Source organism: Schistocerca piceifrons, chromosome 8, assembly GCF_021461385.2.
Source record: "Schistocerca piceifrons isolate TAMUIC-IGC-003096 chromosome 8, iqSchPice1.1, whole genome shotgun sequence".
Taxonomy (NCBI): Eukaryota; Metazoa; Arthropoda; class Insecta; order Orthoptera; family Acrididae; genus Schistocerca; species Schistocerca piceifrons.
In genome coordinates, this window is record NC_060145.1 from 153,614,533 (window position 1) to 153,635,733 (window position 21,201).

The window sequence follows — 21,201 nt, forward strand, 5'->3', positions numbered from 1 at the left end:
GCAGTGTTAAATATGTTGGACCTAAGATTCGCCCTAAAGGGAAACATTTATGACAACTATTTAATTCTGTAGTAATGCAGGGAATGAAACCACTGTTGAAGTGAAATTCAAAAGTTTTGTAACAAAGACCTGAAAGCTAAAATCTGAACGCTTTAATCGATCTTAATGATCGACATTTCATATAGAAGCGCATCATTGAAATGAGAAATGTTGTAAATATCAACTTTGTTTCTTCGATTGTTTAAAATATATAGTAAATTTGAATTATCAGTATTTTCAATTAAGCACCACACAAAACACACTAAAAGATGACAGTATGTCACCTTATTAAATCAGTAGGTAATACAGCATTTGTTGTAAAGTTTAGTGCGGAATAGTTACTTTTGTTCTTTCTTTATTTACCAGAAAGCACATTGGTGCAAGGCTACTAGCCATGACATTCTAAGTTAAGAAGGAAATTGTATTGGTTTTATGTAAAAGAATTTAACAATGGATATTACTGTTACTTTATTTAGAACGTGAAAGTGATCAAGCTTTGGTTAATTAAATACGTTAAAATGTAAAATAATGTAGAATAAGCTGCAGCCAATCAGATGGACGACTTCAGAAAAGGGAACTGCCCTAGGCAGTTGAGCGAGTATGTTCGGCGTGTGGGAAGCGCGGCCGGGGACGGGCAGAGGACATTACTGGTGCAGAGGCGAAAGCGGACAGTTCTGGTCTAGACACCAAAGTTCGGATTGAGACGCGAAAGCAGACAGTCGTTCTTTAGGCAGATAGGAAGTGAAACGACTTAGAAAATTTCGCATTGTGTGGTATCGCGGGACTTAGTCCCAGAGCTGTGAGCAGCCGCGCGCATGGTGTGAACTCTACCTTTTGGTGTAAATGACGAGGTCGGGTATCGGACTTGTGTTTCGCGATGAGAGTGTGAATGATCGAACAGTGTCAAATGGATATTCGCTCGAGTTTAACAGTAACTGTAAATATGACCACTTTGGCTATTAGTTTGCTTTCTGAATAAACATTCTTCTAAACAAATCGCAACTATGTGGCCTACATCATTTATGGGTAGTTAATTTAGTTCCCGATATCATTATTACTGTAATTATATGTTGTATTCACTTTGTGTTTAGGAAACTTGCCATCAGCCAGACAATTTAACCAAAGGGTCACAAGTGTCTAATTTAGGGCATGTAACGCGGCACTTGCGGTTCAAACCCTAGACGAGTTTGAGCCAAGACATTTCGACGAAGAGGATCCGCCTGTGAGTCCGAACATCTGTGTGATGTTAGCTCGCGTGTACCATATCTTACAATTATATGACTCAAGAATAAGTGTACACCTACAGTAGCGACATCTAATGAGCTTGCGGCACAAACATTTTGTGGCTACTGTACAGCAATTTCTTATGGACAGTAGCGTTCTAACGCCATGATTCTAGTATATACCGTATTTTATGTATGTGCGACGATGCTAAGCTGATTTTTATCTTTTGACGATGCCACTATGGCTCCATTTTATTAGGACATTTTTTTTAAAAACAGGCCCCGTCAAATTTAATGCGCATAAGTTTCACATGTACGTTAGTATCACTTTTCATTATGGCCCATTTTATTGTTTTAACCTGTAGACAATCCACTAGTTGTATTTGTGTTTTTCCAATGCTTTGTTCCAGACCTGAAGATGGTTAGTGCTGACCAAAATCGGTAGTCTAAGGACCTAACAAGTTTGTGATCACAGACGGAAATAAAGAAGTTTACTCTACACTTTCTGGGTCACTTTTCTGTTCGCGGCCACGTCGCAACTTGGGATATACGCGTACGGCTCTCGTACTTCGCTGCGGGAAGATGTCTGCGTGCACCCAGAATAGAGAATATTTTTGCAATTAGGCGTCTGAAAATACCCTTCGGGGACTCCCAGACATTCAAGACAAACGATTTTACTTTTTAGAAGTAACAAATAGGAGTATGTATCGTAAATTAATGTTCTGATATTTTCTTCACAAAAACAAGCGATATCGAGCAGAAAAAACCATTGTTCAAGTTGGATGTTTAAGAAGATTTGTGATACCAATGTTTGTACACTGTTTCGTTTCAACACAAATAGCCCGAAACTTTCTACATTCTGTTTCTGCACCTCACATTCTACTTTTCCGGTTCACGTTACATCGTACTGAACACAGAACTGTGTGAACCAATTATAAAGATAAGTGATCGATCAAACTACAAGAGATCCTATCAGTTAGTACTACGAAAAATTTTATCTCATATTCCTTTTGCTGGTGTTCCACGAGTGAAATTCAATATAACGATACCATGTCGCAATGAAGTATGAATATATAGAAAAGGACAAATTTCTTAGTCGCAGCTTAGTATTATGAATGGGATGATTGAAAGTTGATGATTATCTCTCGTATCGAAAAAATACGTAAGTATGAGTTTTTCAGTGCCCCATCACAAGTTTGAAACGCCTCGAGCAATTTTAGCCAAACGCAGTACATGTTTGAGATATGAGCTAAAACAAATACGTGTAGGACAGTGCTTCCACCTCTAGGAGTGGGGGTGGTTGGAAACAATCGACAAAGACTAATACTTCGTATCGTTTCGTGGCCTCTAGTCTGATTGTTGGTAGCGCTGCTGACATATGCACCCAAGGTTGCTACATGATATACACCTACACACTCTGACAGAAGTGTGGACAGTTGGAGAAACGAGCATAACTTTAAAGGACCTTCAACAAGTGCGTCAAAATCTTACTGCAGGTAAAAGTTATGTACTAATATGTTGCTGGACAATATCATTGAAGAGATACTTCTAACACGAGAAAGAAATACTCATTATTCCACGCATGCCATTCAGATTGTTGTCCGTCTTAATTTTAAGAAACTGAAGTTTACAACGACATTTGGTGTTCCATAGAGATAAATGAGTCACAGTCAGAGTCAACTGAGAACTATTAAGTTGAATTTCAGATTACTGTTCTCAAAAATGGCTCAAATGGCTCTGAGCACTATGGGACTTCTAAGGTCATCAGTCCCCTAGAACTTAGAACTACTTAAACCTAACTAACCTACGGACATCACAAACATCCATGCCCGAGGCAGGATTCGAACCTGCGACCGTAGCAGTCGCGCGGTTCCGGACTGAGCGCCTAGAACCGCTAGACCACCGCGGCCGGCGATTACTGTTCTTCTTTCAGCTTTTTTTCTAGCAACTTTATGCTGTTTAGATTCATCTAGTAATTCATTTTAACTTAATATTGGGAGGGAGATGGGGGGGGGGGGGGGAAGGGGGATAGGATCCCAAAATAATGCATTATGTTCATAATTATAGGAAATTAGTGGAACACGTAACTTTAAATTTCAGCTTCAGATGGATTCGATTCCTTTCAAAGGTTAAAGAACATTTAGATACGTAACTAAGCAGGAAACGACAGACAAACTGCAGCTGCAGTCATTAACTTAAACTTGTCTCCCTGCCGTGTAGTAATTAAATCACAGTCAGAAAATGTTTCCTTACCCCCTAAAAGTTTTCAGAACACACAAAATTGCAAAATGACTCACTTTGGGTTATTTAAAACTTCGTAAACAGCCCACTCCACAGACTGGGCAGTTACGTTGGTGAGATCCAGCCTGATCCCGTAACCGTGCTTGACGACCCTCTGGACGTTGTAACGTTGCTCAGCCATTACTGGCATCCCTATCAGCGGAACTCCCCGAGCCGTCGCTTCCAGAGTGCTCTGCAGTCCTCCGTGAGACATGAACAGTCTCATGTTCTTGTGGGCTGAAAAAATACAACGCTAACATGAGCGTTAAAGTGATATACAATAATTTTCTGAAGTTTGCATTGCGAAGTGACAACGCCACTTCCACCACATACGTGCACATACAGTTTCTTATCGGAACAACACCTTATCTATCTTCAACTGTTTACAGCAAACAATAAAGTACATGTCACGGTCTCAAATAGGAGCCCCGTTTCAGGTTTTACGGAATGGAGTTGAAGACGAACGAAACACTAATTCACGTAGATGTTCACGGAATCGATAAAATAAAATAAACAAAAACGTTAAGCTAATTGTGGTGTTGGGTGTTTTACTATTTAATAACACGCTGCCTGACAATGTACATCACATTTTAACAGGACTACATATGAGGAGTATACAAACATGATGGCATTAAAGATACTAGTTACGCAAAATTAATTACAATTACAACGAAAAAAAATATAATGTTGCCTTTGGAGTGAGAGAGTGCTTTCTATAATACAAGAAACAAACTTAAAAACCTTGTGATGGAGATGCGATCAACATAGAGTATCGTCGACATATGAACGTAAGTGGAAACATATCAATGATAAAAAACATCGAGTATGACACGTCTCTTAGAAATGTAGTTCAAAAAGAGTTGTCGCGTGTGACGAGAAAGTAAGTTCAATGCGTGACGAGTGTCGAGTGAATGAAGTGGAGTAACTGAATCGAGAAGAATAAAGTGAACGATGTAGATTGAGTGAAGTGGAACGAGGAATGTGGTATGAGAAGTCTGATGTGAGTTAATTTTGTGTGAGTGAAATGGTAAGCGTTAAGATGGTGTACAGTAATACAGAAATGCGCGCGTATGTCTGAGAGTAAGTGTAGTGTATTGTAACAGTATTTGTTACTGGTACATATACTGCTGAAACTCTCTGACAGTTTAAAACTGCGTGCCGGATCGGGACAGGAACCAGAAACCTTTGCCATTAACTGACAAACGCTCTTACCAACTGCCCTCTCCAAGCACGGCTCACGATTGGCCCTCACAGTTTTACTTCCTCCGGTACATCTCCTACCATACAAACTTTCACAAAAGTTCTCCTGCATAATTAGAGAGTCTAGCGCTCCTGAAAAATGAAAACGGTATTGTGGAAAACAGCTGCAGCCTAGGGAGTGTTTACAGAACTAATTTTCTAACTAGAACAGAGTGGTGCGCTGATTTGAAAGTTCCTGGCTGAGTAAAACTGCGTGCCGGGCAAGGATTCGAAACATTTGACTTTCTTGGACAAATTCTCTACCGACTGAGGAACCGTTTCTGAGTTCTGAAAGGACTGAATGGCGACACAAATCAAAATAAGTGCGGCAAGCATCATGGCTGTGACTAACCCGTGCACCCGTTGCTGTAGGACGGTTTGATGTCGGACGTGACAAAAAGAAATGCCTTTTACCACTCAGCATTCCAGCAACAATGTGCTCTTTGCAGTGTAAGATGTTTGTAGTTTCTGGTCAACGAAAGACTATACAGTTGCTTGCGTACCACCAGTCCAGCTGTCAACTTATTGCGTCAAACCATTGTCGCATTAACATTCAGGCCGCAGTGATCCAACATCGAGTCATCGACCAGTGTGGTCCATTATGGCCATACGTAAGAGAAAGCGGCCATCCCATTCTGTGGCCACATAGCGTGGTTCACTTTCCTCCCATTGTTTTATATGACCTTCTTCTCTCCTCTGCTTCGACATGCTCGTCACTATCAAAGCACAAAGCTGTGACATACATACTTCCAGAAGGCCATTCTGCCTCGTTTCTCATATGGTGGTATTGTGTTTTCTGTCGCCAACGACACACACTATTACCTACTTTCACATAATGACTTCGTTTTACTGTTCCTACTCTGTAGGAATCAGCATGGGTTTCGAAAAAGACGGTCGTGTGAAACCCAGCTCGCGCTATCCGTCCACGAGACTCAGAGGGCCATAGACACGGGTTCACAGGTAGACCCCGTGTTTCTTCACTTCCGCAAGGCGTTCGATACAGTTCCCCACAGTCGTTTAATGAACAAAGTAAGAGCATATGGACTATCAGACCAATTGTGTGATTGGATTGAAGAGTTCCTAGATAACAGAACGCAGCATGTCATTCTCAATGGAGAGAAGTCTTCCGAACTAAGAGTGATTTCAGATGTGCCGCAGGGGTCATAGGACCGTTGCTGTTCACAATATACATAAATGACCTTGTGTATGACATCGGAAGTTCACTGAGGCTTTTTGCAGATGATGCTGTGGTGTATCGAGAGGTTGTAACATTGGAAAATTGCACTGAAATGCAGGAGAATCTGCAACGAATTGACGCATGGTGCAGGGAATGGCAATTGAATCTCAATGTAGACAAGTGTAATGTGCTGCGAATACATAGAAAGATAGTTCCCTTATCATTTAGCTACAAAATAGCAGGTCGGCAACTGGAAGCAGTTCATTCCATAAATTATCTGGGAGTACGCATTAAGAGTGATTTAAAATGGAATGATCATATAAAGTTGATCGTCGGTAAAGCAGATGCCACACTGAGAAGAATCCTAAGGAAATTGGAAGAATCCTAAGAAAATGCAATCCGAAAACAAAAGAAGTAGGTTACAGTACGCTTGTTCGCCCACTGCTTGAATACTGCTCAGCAGTGTGGAATCCGTACCAGATAGGGTTGATAGAAGAGATAGAGAAGATCCAACGGAGCGCAGCGCGCTTCGTTACAGGATCATTTAGTAATCGCGAAAGCGTTACGGAGATGATAGATAAACTCCAGTGGAAGACTCTGCAGGAGAGACGCTCAGCAGCTCGGTACGGGCTTTTGTTAAAGTTTCGAGAATATACCTTCACCGAAGAGTCAAGCAGTATATTGCTCCCTCCTACGTGTATCTCGCGAAGAGACCATGAGGATAAAATCAGAGAGATTAGAGCCCACACAGAGGCATACCGACAATCCTTCTTTCCAATACGAGACTGGAATAGAAAGGAGAACCGGTAGAGGTACTCAGGGTACCCTCCGTCACACACCGTCGGGTGGCTTGCGGAGTATGGATGTAGATGTCGATGTAGATTAACCTTCGTACAGTACTGATCTTTCCATTTGGAGAACATAAGACATTGTTGGACCAATGTCCATGCCATCTCCTCACAGTGTTAACCGTTTTTGTTCCTACATTACGCTGCATGTGCTTGTTCTGATTCATTTTTAGCGCTCTCTCTGGTTGTTGGAAGTTTCACAGTTGTTAGAATAATCCATCGCCAAATAATGATTCATTAGCACTGTAATACCACCTGTGATCTGAATAGCACAGGATGGCTGCGCGTTTAATGGTACAATATTCTAGGGTCTGGGTACGAAAAGTTACACCAAAGGCACAAAAATAAAAACTGATGAATAGTACATGGACGCTGAACACATTAGATATAAGATATATCTACAGTACATGCAGTCGGAAAAAATAATCTTAAGTTGGTTCTTCTAGGGGAAACTATAGCCCCGTTCAGATTTCTGGATGGAAATTCGAAGAGGATGAACTTACCAGAGCCTGTAGTGTGACAAGATGTTGGACATTTCCCATTGCTGTACTTTCCGCCTCGGGGATTGCTCGTGAGAAGATTCAAAATAGTTCAAATGGCTCTGAGCACTAAGGGACTTAACTTCTGAGGTCATCAGTCCCCTAGAACTTAGAACTACTTAAACCTAACTAACCTAAGGAAATCACACACATCCATGCCCGAGGCAGGATTCGAACCTGCGACCGTAGTGGTCACGCGGTTCCAGACTGAAGCGCCTAGAACCGCTCGGCCACTCCGACCGGCTCGTGAGAAGACGTTGTAGTAATATAATACATGTTAAAATGATTTACTATGTAACCAGATGATTTTGTTTGTATATTACAACATTAAGGGAAACATAAATTTCAAAACTATTTATCTACAATACTTGAAAACCTCTCGTGTTTCACGAGCGACGCAACATTCCGACGGCAGAATCGTCGCTGCAACTCCGCGCAGGGTAGCCGCGCGGTCTTAGGCCCCTTGTCACGGTCCGTGCGACTCCCGCGGTCGGACGTTCGCGTCCTCCATCGCGCACGGGTGTGTGTTGTCCATAGCATAAGTTAGTTTAAGTTAGATTAACTAGTGTGTAGGCTTAGGGACCGATGACCTAAGTAGTTTGGTCCCGTAAGACCTTACCCCATATTTCCAAATTTTTCGCTGCAGCAATCATAGACGCTCCACAAACAACGCCGCAAATTACGCGACAGTCAGCGGTCACGAGAAGATCTTACCGTTCAACGTCTATCATATATTTCAAAATTCCATTGTAAAATTTTTTTACTGAGCTGCCTAGCTAGACATCTGAACATGTACTTAAATCTCAAAAAATTAACAAGTAATACACATCATACGATATGCCTTGTTGAGATGCATTACTTGTAGTTTAAGTCTTGATCAAGTTCACACACACTGACATTACGTGCTATAATATAAATGTGCATCTGTAACTATAATGATAAGAAATTGTATATTATACAGAGTTTTTCTAAATGATGGATCCATTTTCAAAAAATCGTACGTATTAAAGTACAAATCGAAAACGAAGAAGCTGTATACCAATGAAAAGAGGAAGTTTCAAAGCTTTTGGTGGGCGGCAGCGGGTGGGCGGTGACGATTTCCGAAGCGGCCGGTAGAGTTCGCGCGGCAATAGGGCCGTCATTCCCTTTCACTGTCAGTTGTGAATGAGATGGCCACTGTGGAGCACAAGGTTTTTTTGCGTTCATGAGTTTGCGAAAAGTGACTCGCAAATTGCAGTGCAGCGGGCATTTCGTGCCAAATTCGGTAAACAACCACCAACTCGCAAAAGCACTAGCCATAAGTTTAAACAATTTAAACAGACTGGAAGTGCGTGCAAAGGAAAAAGGACAGGTCGGCAGCGTGTGTCAGAGGATGTTGTCCGACGGATTCAAAACAGTATTGTGCTCAGTCCCAGTAAGTCTATCAATAGAGTCCGTCGAGAACTTGGAACATCCGAACCAACTGTATGGAAAGTTGTGAGACGGCGTTTGCTGTACAAGCCCTACCGATTACAACTTGTGCAGGCTCTCAACTCCAATGACAAAAAGAAGCGTCTCCCATTTTGTGCTACCAAACATGGAGAATGACACATTTCTAGAGTGTGTAGTTTCTAGTGGTAAAGCGTCAGTACACATTAGTGGAAAAGTCGACAGACACAATGTTAACATATGGGGTTTGGAAAATTCACATTCACCATTGCAACACGAAAGAGACTCACCGAAGATCAATGTGTTCTGTGCCGTATCCCGTACAAAGGTTTAGGGATCAATTTTCTTTGCAGAAAGAACTATAATGGGAATCACATACCTGGACATGTTGGAACAATGGCTGTTTCCTCGAGTTATGGAAGATTCCCAGGACTTCATTTTCCAACAGGATGGAGCTCCGCCCCATTGGCACCGTGATGTACAAGGCTTTTTGAATGACTCCCTTCCTCAGTGCTGGATCGGTCGCAGGGGACTCGAGGACCTGGCTCTGCACTTCTGGCCACCGAGGTCTCCTGATCTCACACCCTGCGACTATTTCTGATGGGGCTATGTGAAGGAAGCTGTTTCCATACCGCCTCTACCAACCACTCTCAACGATCTGCGAAACCGTATCACTGCTGCCGTGCACTCAGTAACGGCAGATACGCTTTCACACATGTGAGACGAGCTTGGCTACCGCCTCGATGCTAGCCGTGGAGCCAACGGTGGCCACATCGAACATTTATAACATTTCTCATTATTAAATAACTGCTAAAAACTAATTGATGACAAATTGTTAAATTGATATCAGACATTATAAAAAATCTTTGAAACTTCCTCTTTCCATTTGTATAAAGTTTGTTCAGTTTGGATTTGTACTTGAATAAATACCAAGTTTTGAAGTTTAAATATTTAGAATAACCCCATTTTGCATTAAGAATTATTATTCATGCAGCAATGATACTTCCTATGAAAATGAAGGTATTTTATGTGTTGAATGATAACATCCCACAGGGCATGTTTTTTAACGAATGTATGAAAGATTAGAGAGAACAAAAAGAATATTCACAAGTCACTCTAGTAGCATAAATATTATCTCTGAAGAAGTAGTGAACTATATTTCCTAGGAATAAAGATATTCTTCTAGACGAGAATACAGAATATTAAAAGGAATCGGACTGCTTTTATTCTCCCAAGCTAAACGAACCATTAAAAAGATTTATGTATATACTTATTTATTTCCTATTTAGCCCGAACAGAGTGTCTTAAAAACGTCTTCTCACATCTCTCCAGGAAAAATTCACACAAAACGTTACGTAACAGTCACAGCAATAATAATTTGATTATTAATAAAACTAATAATTGGTAATAACAACAACAGCAACACTAATAATGATGATAAAATAACAAAGGCATTAAGAATGCTATTGGTTAGGTATTATAGTCCATAACAAACGCAACAATAATAATTTATGTTGTTAATAAAAGTAAAACTTGTCAATAACATTAAAAATAGTAACACTAATAATAATAAAATAATCTAGACATTAAAAATGATACTGATTAGTTTAGAACTTTTGATACCTTGTTCAGTATTAGAAGAAGTGGTAAGAGGAATGAAAGGGAAGAGTATTAAATCGAAAGGGACGATTGCTGTTAGGAAAGGAGATCATTTCAATAGAGCGTACACAAGAGGAGGGAAGAGTGAGCTGCAGATAAGTGTGTGGAAGAGATTAATATTGTGATATAGGGTGGGCCGTTAACTGTCTTTTGAAGTTTGAAGAGTTTTTAATTTCTCCAATATTTTGAGCCAGATTGTTCCAAAGTCCGGTTCCTGATACAGAAAATTATTTGGAGAGCAAGGGAGCGTTCTGCAGTGGTACATAGTCAATTTTACTCTGTTGAGAACGAATGTTTTCTCTGTGTTATTCAGATAGTAGTGTAAAGGTAGAAAATAAATAAGAAGGAGTGCAATGATTGAAATGTCGATAGAGCAAACACAAGCTATGATAATCTCTACACTTACTGGCACGCAGTTACGGCTACTGTCGATAATTGTTCATAGGCAAAAGTGATGAGGTCAAAATAGTAAATGTAACGTGCACAAGCTTTCATCACCACACCCACACAGTGTGAACTCCCGTGCAAAAGACAACCGAGAATAGTATCACCACAATCTAGGATGGGGAGTACTCGTGACTCTACGAGTTACTCTTTAAGCTCGAGAGGAAATACTTTTTTATATTTCTGTAGTGACTGAAGTGATGCTGACACCTTCTCACAGACTATATTCGTGTGTTTAGTCCAGTCTACACGATGGTGGTCCAGAAGTATCTCCATACTCTTTACAGAAGAAAAAGTTTACTTTTGGCCTGTTAGGGATTAAGGTTAGAAGAAAATCTCTAATCGAGGGGTTATAAGTTTTTTTTTTTTTTTTGAGCGAGTAAGACTGCTTATGTCTTAGGTTCAAACCCGTGTTCTTCACTCACTATGACGAAGCAGGTAAGACAGCATTTAAGTGCTAGATGACTGTACGAAGGTTTGTCGGGATTAAAATTATGTGTAACTGAAGGTCGTCAGCGTATAAATGATATGTGCAACGGGAGATAATAGTCGACACATCATTAACTTATAATGAGAAAAGTAATAGACCAAGTACTGTTCCTTGTGGGATCCCTCCTACTACGTTCCTCCATTGTGACCTCTTCGTTCCGATTATTACACACTGTTGGCGGCATATAAGGTGCGAGTGGAACCATTGTACAGTACTCAAAGAAAGGTGTTGGCCTTTGAGTTCAGCAAGTAGAATATCAAAGTCGACAGTATCGAAAGCTTTGCTGGAATCCCAAAAGCACAAAACAGTTGCCTCTTATTTTTCCATAGATTGTCAGTCACTTTGATAAGAACAGTCACCGTGCTGTGATTTTTTCAGAAAGCAGATTGGTATTCATCCAGAAGCTTACTTGAGTGAAGTAATTTGTAAACTGATCGAAAAGGATGTATTCTGAAGTGTTAGATAAAGCTGGGGAAATGCAAAAGGGCTGTAGTCAGAGGGCTCTTCGGCAGATTCCTTTTTGAGTAGTGGTTTTATGGGCCCCTCCTTCCAGGCTATTGAGAAGATTCTAGAAGTCAGAGAATGGTTAAAAGGATCCGTTGTTATGGGCAGAGATGGAACGACCAAGAAATTGATCATTTGCATTGCTGTGTTGTCGATTACTGCAGCGGCCGAACGAAATAGTGCAACTGGCTCCCGATTCTGTTAAGGCGTGCCGGCTGATGACACTTGTCGTTTGTACTAACCACTGAAAATTCAAGAGAATCGATGGTTTGGATCCTTGTGCATTGGTCAAGTAGAGATTCAAACGAAAATCCGTCCTAACAGGCCTTGGAAGGCCCAACGCTACCGACCGGACGCCGTGTCATCCTCAGCCCACAGGCGTCACTGGATGCCAAAATGGAGGGCCTTGTGGTCAGCTCTCCCACCCGTGTGTCAGTTTACGAGTCCGGAGCCGCTACTTCTCAATCAAGTAGCTCCTCAGTTTACCTCACAAGGGCTGAGTGCACCCCGCTTGCCAGCAGCGATCGGCAGACCGGATGGTCACCCATCCAAGTGCTAGCTCCCCCCGACAGAGCTTAACAGAGGTTATCTGACTGGAACCGGTGGTTTATCTCTGCGGCAAGGCCTTTGGCAAATAGAGATGCAGGCGTGGCGAAATACTCATTTAGATGTTCAATAGGAATTAGAGATTCTGCTGCAGTTTTGGGCTGGCTTATGATAGCCATAAAGCCCATTGAGCCCTACGCAGCACCGGAAGTTATTGTTTCGAGTACGATCAAGCTAGCAAGCAAAAGCAGCGGATACCCGACGTACCATCGCAAGAGAAAACGAACAGTGTCACTGCTATATGCATCGCAGCATGCAATTTTGCTGATTGAAATGTAGCAGGGGCACTGGGACATGTCAACAGATGAATGAAGGAGTAATCCAAAAGCTTAATAGGCCTGTTCAAGGTGCGGCTAGAAGACAGGAAAGAAAGCATACTGCCAGACTGTAATGCCCCAGGTGAGCTTCCCCAAGTGCCAATATAAACTAATGCGCAAAACTAAAGGCCGAAGGTAACTTTCACATGTAACCTAGCTTGATGAAACTTGGACCATAAATACAAAGAACTGCCCCATTATACACCGAAGAACCAAAGAACTGATACACCTGCCTAATATCATGTACGGCCCCCACGATTATCCAACACGACTTGGCACTGACTCGTCTAATGTCTGAATTAGTGCTGGAGGGAATTGACAACTTCTGTCACGCTGAAGGATTCTCTTCAATCGTCTTTGGTTCAGTTCTTGAACGATCTTCTACCGGCAGCAGCGATGTCGGAGATTTGATGTTTTACAAGATTCCTGATTCTTCCTATTCTCATAGGATTTTCTTGGGTCAGAAATGGGCGGTTTGGGCAATAAGTAGCGTAAGTTTGCGAGCCTCTTGTCGACCCTAGTCCATTATTCTGAGATTGGCCTCTCAATATATGTATATATATTCTAAACTGTTGTTTCTTGTTGACAGTATCAGCTTATTCCCAAGAATCAGCAGTTTTTACTCAGCTAATACTAGACAGAAATCCAATGTGCATTTGGATCACACTTCCTTGACTCTAGTGCAGAAAGGTGTGCAGTATACTGCTGCATCGATTTTCATTAAGCTACCACAAGAACTGAAAAATCTTATCAGTAATCCACGCGCTTTCAGATCGAAACTGAAGAGTTTTCTCATGGGTCACTCCTTCTATTCTGTCGAGGAATTTCTTGAAAAATTAATCTGATTCCTGTGTTATATTGTTGATTGCGTTAACATAAACTTATGGCTTGTCTTTTTTGGTTTCATAAGCATTTTGTTTTATCTGTTATTGCTTTTATGTTGTAATATCATGTTCTGACACGCTCCATGTCCTTGGAGATTTCCTCCTGAATTTGTTCCTTCACAACTAAACGTGTAAAATAAATAAAAAATACCCTTTCTTGCGACAGTATATGAAAATAAACTATATATTATGACAAAATACCAATAACTGCCGTTCAGAATAAAACTTGCACCTTGAAGAGGGCTATCAAACTTGATCTGGGGCTTGACCCTCTGCTGTTCTTCTCAGATCTTGGCTGGTTCAAATGGCTCTGAGCACTATGGGACTTAACATCTATGGTCATCAGTCCCCTAGAACTTAGAACTACTTAAACCTAACTAACCTAGGGACATCACACACATTCATGCCCGAGGCAGGATTCGAACCTGCGACCGTAGCGGTCGCGCGGTTCCAGACTGAAGTGCCTAGAACCGCTCGGCCACAAGCGGCCAGCCTTCTCAGGTCTTCTAGAAGCCTATTAAAAATGGAACATGCAACCATGGTGAGTTGGTCTGTTCTCCTGTACGGTGCTTAGCGCAAGTAATTTTTACTGTTGTCATTGGTGACGTAAATGCTGAAGATGGAGATGGAAATGAGCGTTTGGCGTCATTGGCCGGGAGGCCCCTTTCGGGGCAGGGCCGGCCGCCTTGGTGCAGGTCTTATTACATTCGACGCCACATTAGACAACCTGCGCGCCGGATGGGGATGAAATGATGATGAAGACAACACAACACCCAGTCCCTGAGCGGAGAACATCCCCGACCTAGCCGGGAATCAAACCCGGGCCCGTAGGACGGCAATCCGTCACGCTGACCACTCAGCTATCGGGGTAGACAATGATGAAGATGTTTTGCCTGAGTGAACTTTTTTAACCCCAAACCCAGCGAGAAAGTTAATGACAGGGGCAGTACAATTGCGAGATCCTTAAAGAACGGTTTCAGCGGTACTTCCTGCGCTAAATTCTTCGTGAATGCACAGAGTAGCCGAAAGCTGATAGAAATACGTTAAAAATTTAGCGGACAGATAGAGTAGAAAATGGTGAGCGGGTAGATAGAACAGACGAGGAAGAAGTGTATAACTGGTTACGAGAGGGAACAAGGTATACTCATCGCATACTTATTGTTCTATAGATGGACTATTCATTATGTTGGACATGACAAAATATAAAATACGAGTTACAGAAATGATTTATCTATTTATAGTGGGTTATTCTAAATTTAACCCAAGACTCATCAAAAACACAACAGACTTACTTATGACCAGTGACAGCTACGTGGAAACATGGACACCAATGAATCTGTTTTAAAGAAAGCTACAGGCACTCTTACCTAACAAATCAGACTGCGGAAACCATTTGCTCAGATGTACATTCGGTGGTTTTCCAGGCATCGTGTCATTCTCCCACTTCCAGAGGACGAGTTGTTTCAGCCTGGAGAACGCGCCTATAAAGGCCTGGAGCTTCTCCTCGGGAAAATCTGAGCTCTTTACAGCAGAACCCATACTGAAAAATATGATGCCGTCCTCTGCGGCGTCCATTAGTTTCTTCAGATCCTTCAAAACACAACGAAGCAGTTAAATCAACACCGTGGTAATTAAAGTGCAGATACTCGCAGAGGTCCAGTTTGGACTGTAATTACCGTATGGCAGCGAAACTTCGTATATATGCCAATGCGTTAATAAGAAAAAAACCTAGTTCCAATTTTGGTCACTAGTTGCGATTTGCAACTTGGCACAGTACAGTACCTCGTCGACGTCTCCGGTGCTCGTTTTGAACAAGCTGTGTAGGTGGTAGCTAATAATAAAACTAACGTTATGCCTTTCTCACTTGGTTGACTTTTCCTGGCCACGTCCCGTTCCTAATACGTTACAAATTACGGAAAAATTTCTATACGTGAATCTTCCTGGCAGATTAAAGCTACGTGCTGAACCGAGTCTCGAACTCGGTACCTTGGCGTATCATTCTGGGTTCCTATACGTCTTTCGTGCATTCAAAGCGCCACTTTGCAACTGGAGGCCAAAAGTCGAATTATATTTTTTAACGTAAATCGGTTCCGCGTTAACGCGTTATAATATCTACCAAGTTCCGCTTCCGTACGATAATCATAGTTCATACTGGACTTCTATGAATACTTGCAATTTAATTATAATCAGCAACTATACAGACATGTAAAAACGTAGATTTAAGTTGAAAAGGAAAGATTTCAATTAGATAAAATGGTTTACATAAAACATTCTGGAATCGAAAGGATATGGTCGAATAAGAAAAAAAAAATATTCACCATTGTAAGTAAAGAGTCGGGCAATGGTGTCCTCTACGGCGCGGGAATGAATGAAGCAGACATATGAAAAGCACTGTTCTGACGTTCTTGTGTCCACATGCGAGGCGCATGAGAGACTATGGTTAGATTAATGTTGTTTAACTCAGCCAGTACGATATGGTTTTTATAACGAACTTATAAAATGTATGGAACTTGAAATATCTACTGCAGCTAAGTTCTTTGGTAACCTAGGAGACAGTTGCTGGGAACTGTACTCTTGACAGTATATAATTTATTATTATTATTCGTTCTCGCGTGCATGGGGTGAGACAGTAAATTTTTGATTGTTACAGAATTGTGGTACCTGATACGGAAATCAGTGTGAAATATGAGATTAGTGGAAACTATGAGCACAGGAAGGCAAATCCATTGAAAAAGAGAATATTCATCGGTTCGTGGATGACCGACATTCTACCAGTGGGTTCCAAAAACACCGCGCGCGAAAATGCGATTATTTAGACGGTTATATGTCGGATTCTATTCATCGTAGAGATATGAGATCAAGTGTTTTGGATAGCTCTTGGCGTAACGAACATTTGTATACCTATCGGAAAAAAGGCAAGCTTTATCTATCCTATAGTACTGGGTCAAAATTTAAATATTACACACTTTCTTCAACCCATGCAAGTTCAACAAAACGATTGGTTCTTTAGCATTAGGTGTGGTCCAGGCTGAACCTTAGGCGGCTTATGCAAGCACCGTTTGCTCCTCACAAAACTCCGAAACATCGTAGTATCTGGGTGCGCAAGTACCAACCATGGTGATGGTAACTTCTATAATTTCTATTCATGGCAGATTGTGGGAACTTCTACCGTATGTTCTTAACATGATATTCTCGGGAAACTTCGAAAATTTTATAGGTATCATTATTCGTTACCGAAATCCGGAGGTTCGAAGTTACCGTACATGTCCATTTAAAATATTCACTAATTTAAAGACGTCTAAATGTAGTTCCATCTGATGTAGTGAACACATTATAGTGGTTCTAGGGTCATCGCAGACGATCTGAGGTCAACAAACTGTGTTTTTAGTCAGCATTTTTCCACCAATAAAACTCTACGTGATGTCTCTGTAATACAAATATGCTCGAAGTGGTACTGCAGTAAGAAATGGACAAAAAAAGGTATTAACATGCCTGGAAGGACCTTAAAATGACTATTGCAAATTATTTAAAATTGGAAAGACTGCAAATTCAATAAAGCCGGGAGTTTTGAATGACTTGTGATGTATGAGCATCCAGAAAAAAAGTGTAAAGCAGACGATTTAGCGCTGATCCTCTATTATGCGTGCTTATTTGTTGTTTATATGTGTTAAATGAGTCGAAGTATATAAATGATCTATCTGAAGTCTACTCACCTAAAGTAGAGAAAAGGAGGGAACCAGCGGAAAAATGCTCTTGTTGGAGCAGAAAATGGGCGTTTATGTTCCTCTTTCAAAGACTCTGACAGAAAAGTAGGGAACTAATTGCCTTAGCCCTCATTACGCCTTTCTTAACAAAAATTTTAGCAGGTTAACATATTCCCACTTTTTCGTGTAGTAAGAGCCTAGCAGAGAGACAGTGATGTTGGAAGAGAGAGGAGTCATCTAACTCCGCGAATGCGGGGTGGTTCCCCTTATTCCGCCTCAGTTACACTGTGTCGGCAATTGCGGCGCAAACACCGTTTCCACGTACGCGTACACCATAATTATTCTACCACGCAAACATTTGGAGTTACACTCGTCTGGTATGAGACGTTCTTCAGTGTGTGGGGGGGGGGGGGGGGTTCTACTGGGGGCTGAACCACACAATAACACTGGGTTCGGTGTGGGGCGGCAGTGGGGTGGGTGGACTGCTGTGGCCCGTTGTGGGGTTGTGAATCACTGAGGGCTCTGGCGGGACGAGTGGGAGTGAAAGAGAAAGGAGACAGTTATGTTGGGAGACAGAAAGTGGCAATGAAAGAGAAAGAGAGATGGATGAAAGCAGTAGTGAGAGAGGAGACAGTGGCAGTGGGATATAACGTAAATCGTTGGGAGAAGAATGAAACTTTGGGAGAGAGACATAGACAGTAACAGTGAACGGATGACACTAAGTATGAAGGCTTAACTACAAAGACAGGCAGGGTAAAAGGATTTAGACTGTTTCATGTTATAAGAATACGAATATGTTCCCACACCAAATTTTTTGGTGAAGGAGATGGAATAAGGACTGAGGCAGCTGGATCCCCACTTTTCTGTCAAAGTTTTAAAAGAAGAACATGTTCGTCTTTTTTGTGCTCCAACAGGAACATAAATCCGCTGATCAGTAATGAGACCTACATTTAAGAATCACAGGTGAATAATAATAAAACGTAATTGTCCTACTCGACGTGTCTACTAAAGTTCCACTGTTATCAAGATCAATCTAGAATGACATTAACGAGTTATTCAATATAGATAGTTCTCACATTATTGGCTATAATCACAGGTTGTAACCTTCCTATGTTTATTCGCATATACGTTTTACCCTCCCACCACTATTTACTTATAATGAAATCACTCTAGCACTGAATCGGCTGAAATCGGTACAGGTCGGACTTTGGAGCACAAGTATTTTGTGTCTGGTCGCTGCCAAAACAGTCGTTTTGTGTGTTTTGTGCGATCTATGTATTCTATAGGCATTACGAAGTTATTATAATGCCGTGCTGTGACTAACTAGTAAGCACAAGTGTAGTGTCAGCATTTCGTGAGGAAAGTGCAGCCCCCTCTGCCCCCCACTCCCCTCTTCACATCTTCGCCTTTCCCTCGAAACTGTCAGTGTGTTGGGCTTTGGTGGGAGGAGCTTGTTACCTCCACTCTCCCCCCGTCCCGTAAGAAATCGACCATGACATAGTGAACAAACTGTAAATAAAATGCGATTACTCTAATCTTGTGACTGGTAATGCCCTTGAAATATTCTACAAGAGGTTGGATGAAGTTTACAACATTTGAAATAAAAGGGACATGCCGTTTCTGTTTGAATCAGCGTGAATGATTAATATGGTATAGAATACATGGATAAGTTACCTCTCATTACTCGGTATTTTCATTTGTATCGTTAGGAAACCAAACTGGGTAAATTCAATACTGACTCAGCATTGGTATTTAAAAATATTGATTTATAGCTTAATCCGTTCCAATTTTCTGGTACTGTTAGAGAATTTAAATTTATCTCAGTCCTGTTACTTGAAATCGACACGTATGGAACCAATTTTGTAGAAAAGTCAGACCTAAAATCGAATGTGCATGACATCTCTAACATTAAAGACGTACTAATTGAACGAGGAACTAGATATTACAAAGCACTTTGCGTGCTAAGTGCCACCATTTGCCGAACGTTGACTAAAACTGTACGCAGAAAATATTTCAATGTACATTGTTTAGGAATAATATCAGGACGTTACATTCACACTCGTGAGGTTTGATGAAACTTGGAGTCACCTTCCTGTCCATGAGTTCAAGAAGTAATCATAAGCGTAAACAAAAGCTTGAGAATTTACCAAAGAGACGAAGACAGTTTTATCGAAATTCTCAGGTCGTAATCCTGTCAGACTACTCGGACGAAGACAGGATCATAAATGATACATAGACAGTGCAGGGTGAGGCAGAAAAGACACTCTACTCAAAATATGCCCAGAACAATTAAATACTCGCACATTGGAGTGCGGGTTTCACTAAGGTATAGCAAACAACGTAGCGAATTTGTTAACGTACGCTGATTTAGTTTTAATTTATAGCTCACAAACTATGAAACAGACTATTTTTAAAGAGGAACAATGTACTTTTCCTCGTGGCATTGGAAAGAGCCTACGAAGAGCACTTCAAAGTACTTCATAAAACTATTGCTAGCATATATCTTGAGGAGAACAGATTACACGTTGTGCAGCTGTTATCGTGGAAGAGTTTGATTGAGTGTAACACCTGCTATGTATAACCACTGCAAAGTTTCTAAAATGTATTATTGATTTATAACTGTACCACTATGTCGTTGAGTGGCAACTCGATTTTTCTAAATGGTTTTTGAGATAGGTTAGATATAAGCACTAAAGACATAATTTAAATTACAACTATAGGCACATAGTATTTTTTTGGATCACTATTCTTCTGTTCGATGTGGCCCATCACGAATTTCTCGCTGGCGTCAACCTCTTCATCTCAGAGTTGCTAGGTCCCTCAAGTGCTATGGAAGTTATTCCCTGATGTCTTAATAGATGTTCTATCATCTTGCCCCTTCTTCTTGTCAACGTTTTCCATGAGTTCGTCTCCTTACCGATTCTGAGGAAAAATTCTCATCTTTATCATCAGTACATCATTTTTCAACAAGTTTTATTTAGTACTACATTCTCTTCTTTTCCGGTTTTCAGACAGTCCATAATTTGCTTCCACAAATAGAGGCCGATATCTGAGATCAATAGACTTCATTTAGAAAGGAACTGCTTTTAAGTCCTCCTTCCTTCGGTCACGTTTTATTTTGGTTCCATGTTAGCAGAATTCTTTCAGTTCATCCACCTCGTAGTCACAAATATTGATGTTGAGTTTTTTACTAATCTCATTTCTACTATTCTTCACTACGTACGTCTCTCCTCGGTTAACTCTCAATCTGAAGAATAGATTCTTACTCGACTGTCTATTCTATTCAACAGATTTCGTTAACTTCTTCATTATCACTCAACATAGTAATGTCACCACCTGCTTTTATCATTTATATCATTCCATCCTGAATTCTAATCCCGTTTCCGAAGCTTTCTGTTGTTTCATGATTGCTTCCTCGTTGCAAGGAACTGAACAATAGGGGCGAAAGACTGCCTTACACTGCCAACCACTTCGTTCTAGGCCTTCCATTCTCACTGTTCCCTCTTGGTTTCCCCATCTTCCCTATGTCTTACACCTGTTTCCCTAGAATTTTAACGATCTTGCACGATTGTACATTCAACGATTTTTCTAGTTCGGCAAATCCTATAAAGTTCTATCAGTTTTCTTAAACCTTTTTTTCTTTTATCAAGGAAACCTTAGAACAGCCTCTATGGTGCTTTTACCTTTCCTAAAGCCTAAGTAATCGTCTAATAGATCCACAATTTTCTTTTTCTTTCTTCTGTGTGTTATTCTTGTAAACAACTTCGACGCAAGTGCTGCTGAGCTGGTTGTATGATTTCTTCCCCACTTATCTGCCCAT

General features: G+C 41.1%; 1 protein-coding gene across 1 annotated transcript in view; it reads right to left on the minus strand.

Annotated features, from left to right (window-relative positions):
* Positions 1-21,201, minus strand: part of LOC124711953 (UDP-glycosyltransferase UGT5-like) — a 105,737-nt gene that overhangs the window by 9,156 nt on the left and 75,380 nt on the right. The window contains exons 4-5 of the mRNA XM_047242224.1: positions 15,045-15,267; positions 3,560-3,779 (exon numbers count right to left, since the gene is read on the minus strand). Of these exons, the coding sequence (XP_047098180.1) occupies positions 3,560-3,779; positions 15,045-15,267 (443 nt within the window). The remainder of the gene's footprint in view (positions 1-3,559; positions 3,780-15,044; positions 15,268-21,201) is intronic.